This window comes from Apteryx mantelli, chromosome 4 (assembly GCF_036417845.1).
Source record: "Apteryx mantelli isolate bAptMan1 chromosome 4, bAptMan1.hap1, whole genome shotgun sequence".
In the NCBI taxonomy this organism is placed as follows: Eukaryota; Metazoa; Chordata; class Aves; order Apterygiformes; family Apterygidae; genus Apteryx; species Apteryx mantelli.
This window is the reverse complement of record NC_089981.1, coordinates 87,323,505-87,332,119: the sequence shown is the minus strand read 5'-3', so window position 1 is coordinate 87,332,119 and position 8,615 is coordinate 87,323,505. Positions and strand designations below refer to the sequence as shown.

The following is an 8,615-nucleotide window of genomic DNA, read 5'->3' as shown; positions in this document are numbered from 1 at the left end:
CACTTACGGCTTTGCTATGACCTTAACTCAGCTGCTGAATTAAAAGAGGGGGATGCCAGGTTCTTTACTATTTTATTGAGGTTAGCAATCTTTTCTTCTAATAAATAGTTTTTCTTTTCAGCAGTTTTCTGCCGCTGTTCTGTCATCTCCAAAGCCTTCAGCAGTTGTGCATTCTCAACATAGAGATCCTTGACCATTGCATCTGCTTTAGTATTCTTGGAAAGCTAAATTGTGAATAAAACAATTACTCAAAGATAAAAGCAAAAAACAGTGCTTGGAAAATAGGTGAATGTTTACTGTAACAAATATCACAAGTGAGTACAACCCACCCACTTCAGCTTATTTTCAAAGCTATACATTTCTGGAGTATTTATGGGCACTATGAATATTTTGAAATTAGATTGACTTTGTACCTTGAAAGATCAGGCAGATGACGGTGGGCAACAAGTGAGTTTTGTGGCAGGTGAGAACTGCTTATAGCGTTTGTCCTCTAGGGACAGGTCCAGTTCACAACAGGATCCACAAGCCCAGTGATCCCCGAGATAGTTCTTCAGAGATTTGGACCACCAGCTCCCCCTATAAACCTGGGGACAGCAGCCTAGCACTTGTCTACATGCCCTTGGGAACAGCCCTTCAGCTGGAAACCCTATCAGCATGGCCCTGCCTTGATGTGGGAGAAGGGACTGTCTCCATCTTGATAGAAAACACATATATTCTGCCTCGTTATCATGGGATGCAGAGTTCTACCTTCTAAAGTGTTCAGAGCCACCTTTTCCTACCCTATCCAAGGCTTCTGAAAAAGGCCAGAGCAAGAACAAAAGAACCAAACAAAACCAATCCAAGCAAAGCGGGAGGTGGTGGTGGTGGGGAAATGATCACAGGTTAATCCTGTCAGTACTCTTTAGGAATTATCTTTTCTTCTTCCTGTTCTAAGCACAGCTATTTTCCAGTTAAGATACTTGGCCCAAATTTAATGTTTGTTTCCTGACTTTGGGTATATCGGCATGCCAAACAAGCACAACTTTTAGGAACTTTGAGTGATAGAGCCAGTCCCCAATTTGGATTTTTGAGAATTTTGGGGCATATGCTGTATTTTAGCTCAGAAGCATTAAAAGCAAAAGGAAAACACCTTTTACTCTAAGCAAAAGTCTGACTTGGTGGCTTTTGCTCGCTTAGTTGTTTACAGAAGTTATGGGGAAAATTTAGGGAAGACAGTAAGAATGCTTACTTGTTCTTTCAGCTGATTTACTTTATCTTGGAGAAGCCTCTTCACAAGCCTTAGTTTCTGTTCTACATCCATCATACGTTCTTCCATCATTTTTAGAAGCTGTTCATGACCCCCCTAGAAAGCAACATTTATGTGAGAATCAATTAACAAACATCAATTCACATTTACCAGTCTCCTCTTTTCAGTTCATGCTTTAGAGAAGACTAGCACTCCACATCTGGGTCTATTTTAAAGAGTAGACTAAGTTAGTACACAGCTCATGCAAGCAAAATGTTATGAAAACACTTAAAGGACACTCACAGCATTAAAACAGTTTTCCAAGTCTGTGCAAGTTACCCTTTAGATTACCAGATCAAAGACAAAGTGATACAGAATTAAGTTCAGTCTGGACTGCGATAATCAGATCTGGATAGTTTCATTTTCTGGTTCCCAGGCGTTGCCATAGTTCAATTGCATTTGGGAAACAAAGTACTAATCGAAAGCTTAATGACTTTAGAAAAAAATTTATTAAGGTGAAGTCAGAAAGGCATGTTAGCTTGACAATATAACTCTTCCATGTCAAAGGTCCCTCTGAACTGAGTAACAAATCCTAAAAAAGTAGGATACTGTTATTCCAAGCTTGTTTTTTTACTTTCTTTAAATTAGCTGTGGATCACTAATATTTCTGAATACCTACTCTAGTGCGCTTCAATTTTTATTCAGTGGTGTAGCAGATAAACTAACTAAAAGCATAGTAACTCACTGTCATGAGTGTGCCTGTTATACCAGCTACTGAGTGAGCTTTTCCTAAATAAATTAGAAACACTAGGAAATACAAGGAAGCTTGCTTGTATTTGGGAACACTACACAATGATTGCAAGCAAAGAGATTCTTCTTTTAGTGCTGTCTTGTTACTCTAATTCTAGGAAGTCATCTGAGAATAACAACTTTGGTAAAGCACTGCCCCTCTCAAGTGGCCTACAAAAACAAAGTACCTTCATTCTTGTGTGGGATGATAAATGAAAAAACCGAGGAAGGAGACTTTTAGCTAGTTAGTTGTTTATCTAAACTACTGTAGAAAGAATGGAATTGACTGAAGTTTACTCATGTCATTTAATGGAGCACCAGAAACTCTAAGTCTATGTACGGGGTTATATGTTCTCATAGCTTGTAAAGAAGTTTAAAAAAGCTAAATCTGAGTCATACAGAAAGCAGTTTTACAGTATTGCTGGACAGGATGTTTTACCAGATTAAAAAAAAATAGTACTAAGTAGAGCTTGCAGTGCTTTAGCCAAGTTATCTTCAGCTATCTTTTGTAACTTGATTGGAATTTGAAAACATGGCCAAATATTACATTTCAATTGGTTGCAGGAGCTCTAAGTAGATGAGTGGAAACTTTAAGAACTGGTGGTCTCTACATTTGTGATCCCTGTTTTTTTTAGGTTAAAGTTAAATTGAGAATGTTTTACCTAACTTTTTATTATTTCATGTTTAATGGGAGAAACCAACTCAAGCATTAGGCTTTAAGCTCATTAAAAGCATATGAGCCAAAACATCTTTGAAAGCAGAACACTGACAAGGTTCATTTGCTCCCAACTAGAAAAATGATAGGCTTCAAAGCTGTGTTTTGCTGACCTCTTAAAATATTAAGGAAAAAAAATATCTAACTTAACATGGTAATTTGAGACAAAAGAAAAAACCCTAAGGATGGATTGTCATGTGAGAAACCAATCTGTTAGTAATTTCTCCCTTTTCTGGCCCTCCCATTGTTCCTTTATGGTCACAGCAATAGGGTATGTCCATGTACTGTGCAAGTCCTGTTCTCAAATACACAGGCACAATTCCTGCTGGAAAGCAGCCGAATACCTGTACATCCTGTATCACAAGCCTTTCCTAAAAGTCCTGATATGACAATCCTCAGTATCAAAGAACAAATTTTAGACAAAATAGCTGTAACTTTTGCTCATAAAGCTGAAACTATTAATGCTAGTAAGACAAGAGCCATTGTTTAAAAAAAATTTTTTTTATTTCTCATGTACATCAAAAGTGTCATCTTTCCCTTTAAAAAAGTTTATACATCTTATACAAAAATGCAGTATAAATACCCCAGATTTTCTTCAAATCTCTTATAAAATTAGTACCATTTGAGAAAAATAGTTCATCTCTTTCCACATTGAACAAATCCACATTTTAAATAACATAAATAAAAGTGATTCGTAACAAATTAAAAAGGACAGGTTATGACCTTTCACAAAATAGCTTCTAGACAAATAAATAAGAAATAACATAACACTGGAAACCTTTAAAAAAAATGCACAGAATAATTTGATCCTCAACTTTCTCAGCTTATGCCAGTTCGTGTGTGTGTGTGTTTATCATGGTAAGGAATGAGATCATAAGCAGCCAAGCTGTCAGAGGTGCCCGATCCTCCTGTAGGAATCTGCATGCACTGCTCGCTGCTCCGGTAGCAAGGCCTAGAGAAAGGAGGCAAGTGGGATACTTCACCCTCATATCAAGATTAAAAAAGAAAAAAATACGTATACTTTGTTAAAGCAAACCACAAATACAAGCTAAGCAAGCAAAGCAAGACAAACAAAAAACACATGCAAAAGAAAGCATGCAGAGCATCACAGATTACATTTCTCTAAATATTAGTATTGGCACTGCACATATGCAATAGAGGAGATATTCAAAATGCATTTTCTAGATGTAAGGACTCTTCAGATGGCTCATCAACATGTTGGGGTATTTAACGAAGGTCAGTTAACTTTAGGCGGTGATTAACTGCAGTTAGCAAAGCAATTAGATTTCTTAGAGGAAATTTATCTGGCACTACATAAAAATCTTAGATTGTTGAATAGCATTTATGAAAGCCCAACTGACCTCCTTTGGAAAAGAAAAAACCCACCTTACTTGCACCTGCATTTCTATTTTAAGTCTAGTTACAAGTCTTTTTTCTAGAACAGGTGAATGAACTGTTGGTCAGAGGGGCTGCCAAAATAAAGTTTGAATTCTCCAATAAGGAGACTAGCAACTCCAAGTGCTTTGAATACACACACACACAAAAAAAATCTGTTTTCAGAGGTTCGAATAGATAGCACTTAGAAAAAGATTGGGTCAATGACAGGCCCCCACTATTTACTGAGCAAGGAAAATGACGATGAGTGCAGTGATAGCTACTGTGTGACAGGAAAGTATCTTAGCACAAGACAGAGCAGAAAGTTATCTAGAATTCAGAAGAGTCCAGACAGATTAACCCAACAGAAAAGGGTCGGGAGTTTTAATTCAGTGAAACTTGAGCTTACGACAGAATGGTAACCTTGCAGGGCAACAGCTCAGGAATCATTGTAAAATGAATGAGGACACAGACCAAAGCTGTGATCAAGAAGCAATGAAAACTGTAATGTATGAAGAACACGAAATAATTCCAAAAAGGAGGGGGATAACTTTGGATACCTTATTATACAGAAGGACTTGGCACCCAAGAGAGCTGCAAAGTACAAAGCAGCAGCAGCAAAACTAGGTGGTTGAGTTTACACAGAAAGCATGGATAACCTCACATTGTACTCACTGGTGAAAAGATGATGAAGAGGGATTAGGATGCAATTTTTCAAGATGCTAAAGTGGACATTAAAATGGACATAAGCTCAACTAAATGTTAACCCTAGAAATCAAGATGACTAAAAAATCGACAATAACGAGAATTAAAGCAAGATATGCTTCCAGAAGCATTTTAGTTTGTACCCAACTAAAAGCATTGACAAATTTGGCCTTGTTCATAGTGATATAATGCGGATGTTTAACAACAGTGATTTTAGCTATCTAGAAAGCCCACGAAAACAGCTGTAGCAGATGTTATGAACTAGAATCTTGTTAATATCCATTCACTTTAAGCAAAATCAATATAAAAAGAAAGTTCAAAGGTTTAAGTGCATTGACAGCAAATATTTGCAAAGACTCTAGAATGGTTTTTAAATTCACAAAGCTTTCCAAGATCAAAGCCTTTTTTTTTTTAAAAAAAAAAAAAGAAACATACAAGTCATATCTGTAGAACTACAAGTTCCAGGATGTGACTAGTTTGCAAATTGTTTCTCAGGCTTTCAAAGGCAAAATTACTAAGTCATCACTCCTAATGCAGTACACAGCACATTCATTTGCAGATGTTATTGCTGCAATATGGCTTTTATTGATTTCCAAATTAAACCGCACACTCTACTTTTCATTGTACATGACCAAGTACATTAGCTTGGGATGATGCACTTTGATCGGGACTCAGCTGAAAGGGAGAGAACCTTACATTTCATTTATTTTTGCTAATCCTGTATTATTTGCTGTCTTTTTGAGGGAACTGTTTGATTTTATGCCTTTAAACAAAAAAACAATTCTTACTCCAAGTTTTAGAGACTTTAGAAAATATCGCTAGATAGTCTCTTTCTCCATAACACCCTTTTTTCAAAATATCCTATTGACATGTTCAGAGATTTTTGACCTTCAAAGTCTTGGACTCTGAAATAATGTGTTTTTAAAGACACAACAGCAATCTGAGTGCAAAATTAAAAAATTAAACCATGTGGCAAACCTACTCTCCAAACTTAATTTTATATGGGGAAATGCTAACTTTTCTACCAGAGCTATTACTGCCCTATAATTTATAATTTCACATTAGAAAAAAAAAACAAAACTGAAAACCACTAAGCCCAGTACGTGCAGCGTCTGCAGTTTTTCTTGGAATTAGATTGTTTTTCCCTCAGAAACGGCAATGTTGAAGTTTTTGTACAATAGTGTTCTCCAAACAATGTCCTACCATGACCAAATGATGAAGACAGGCTGACCTTATAAAAAGCGTTATTTGTTTGTATTATGCTTTACTACATCTGATACAGCAGAAATCCATGTGGCAGCAATGGCCTGAACTTATATTTTATGTTCTAGGCATGTGTGCTTGTGCAATACGTGGTGTATTGTATTTTTAAAAGCCAAATGGTTTCAGACATGGACATTAGGTAAAGAAAAAAGCTATAAAGAGTTATTGCACATAGAACAGAAGGAGAAAAAGCCAGTTAAGTGTGGATGGGATGTTTATTTCAAGAAAATTAAGAGGACTGTGGGATTAAGCAATGGCTCAAGCTAAATATGCTAAACAACAAAGGTTTGTTTTGTACACATCTGTGATAGAAAGAACTTTAATTTTTGAACTGGCATAAACAGAGAAAGGATCACAGAATTCAAAAAACCCAAAACACAAAGAACAAGCAAACTAACCAAACACCCTTTTAAAGCTGTAACCTGCAGAGGAAAGAGCGCTTTACCTGTGGCATGTTTGTTTCAGAGGGTCTGTTTTCAAGTTCCTCCTGAAGACGTTGACGACTCCTCTCTGCTTGCAGTAGCTGGTGTTGGAGCTGCAGGAACTGCTCCTTGGGCACCATAGCACAGCCTTGCTGCTGGAGCTCCCGGGAGTGCGGGGACTGGCTAAGCATCGCGCTGGCGCTCGAGTGTAGCATCTAAATGGTAAAAAGCCGGTCATCAGGAGCAGGCAGCGTTGCAGTTTGCACAAAATATCTTTCAGAGCTTCTTTCCTGCACGATACATGATTTACTAGGCATCAACTTAGTCTTGAGCAATTTCTTGTAAGCAAGAGAAACAAGCTTGAACTCGGTAACAGAAGCTAAAAACAAGACAACTTTTCTCTTTTCAATGAGAAAGATGCATCTTTACGTGCAGTTTAAGTCTAAAGGAATCTGAGTTTTCAGTAATAATTTCAGACCTTAATTATAATTCACCGAATTTTTGATGAAATCCTGTCAAAGTTAAATGGACCTGTGGTGACCTTCAACTTAGCATTACTTTTTAATTTTAATCTTGATCCTAGGAGCTGTTATGAATATAGTGACGAGTTACAAATAAAAGCACTAGCATGAGGTGGGTTGAAGAAACTGTCCAAAAGTGCTAATTTTTTCTAGGCTTTCATCTAGGATGGAAAAGTATATTCCTAAAAGCAAAACAAGCTTTCAGTTTAGTATGTGATGATTTTAGTAATTTGATGCTTACTATATTTTATTCATAATTCAGTATTTAGAATCCCATATATCTATCTTTATATCCACTAATAGGAGAAGTTTTAACACATTTTATAATTTTCATTTTTAGCCATGCCACAAGCAGAGTTTGATAGCAAGTCTTGACTCCTTATGCCCATCTGTGCTACACAGGCAGAAGTACCTGCATGGAGGGGCCCTTGGGATATGGATGCATTTAGTAATCTGAAGGAGTTAGTTCCAAATTTTTAAGTTTTGCTTTCATTAAAAAAAGGCTTACCAAATGAAATCAGCAAGTCTACATGATGCGAAGGTAGTTTATGCCAAAGTATATACTGGTTGTCCTCTGTGAAATGAGCTATACCAACTAGAGAACTTCCAGGATAGTAAAGCTAGGACTCTTGGGTGTAAGGACAAAAGGATCACATTCCTAGATGTCCTTTCTGTGGCAAAAAACAACCAACCAAAAAAAAACCCACAACACAGAACAGACTTGTCCCAAAGGTTTAGCTGCCCCCTCACTTGATTAGGTGCAAGGCTAGGACAGTTACTGGATGAAGGTGGCTAGAAAAGAGTTAGGCATTTCTGGCATCACCTTTTTCTGGTAATGTTCCAGCCACGAGAGCCCAGTGTTTGATGAACTGTCACAGTGTTAGATGACCTGTCAGACAACGCTGAGAGCTAAAAATGAATTATTGTTTCATGGGATTATTTAGCATTTTTGTAGACTGAAGTGAAAATATCCAGGAAAGACTAGTTCACAGCTGTAATAGGTTTAATACTGCCCTCCCCCCCAAATATAGTCAAGAAAGTGATGTTTCAGCCATGCCAATTTGCAGCTTGAATTTGCATAAGATTAATACCTTTCTTCTTGTAAAAAAAAAAAAAAAAAAAAAAAATCAACCAACCATATCCTAAAATTCTCACCTGAAATCTCACAACCATTAGTCTGTTCCTTTAGGAAAAGGTATGCAAGATTATGTTAGTGGTTTTACTTTTCCTTTCACACATGGTATAATTAGGGCCTTAATTAGTAATCGTACTTTAGGTATTGAGTACATCTAGGATGGAAACAGTTGTAAGCATTTTCCATAATAGTCCACCTCTGTCAGGGCTTCTGCTCTAACGCAGAGTATCGGCCTGTCTGAAATGCACTACGAACTCTTTCTAATGCTCTGGCTGTGTTAGGATCCATTTCTGCTGGCCCACGTAAACAGAATATAGGTTTACATGTATTTTAAAAACAAAACTGTCTGAATTTTATTTTATTTTTTTAAACTATCAGGAGGCTCTCATATCAGCTTGTCTGTAAAGGAGCTATTCTTTTACTGGCAATATAAACAGAAGTAATGAGGTTCTCATGGAATTTATTT

The 8,615-nt window shown here is 36.9% G+C and overlaps 1 protein-coding gene across 1 annotated transcript in view; it reads right to left on the bottom strand.

Annotated features, from left to right (window-relative positions):
* NIN (ninein) overlaps positions 1-8,615 on the bottom strand; it is a 53,709-nt gene continuing 45,094 nt past the window's right edge. Inside the window, exons 28-30 of the mRNA XM_067295183.1 lie at positions 6,517-6,708; positions 1,229-1,342; positions 1-224 (exon numbers count right to left, since the gene is read on the bottom strand). Coding sequence (XP_067151284.1) covers positions 15-224; positions 1,229-1,342; positions 6,517-6,708 — 516 coding nt within the window. The 3' untranslated portion in view covers positions 1-14. The remainder of the gene's footprint in view (positions 225-1,228; positions 1,343-6,516; positions 6,709-8,615) is intronic.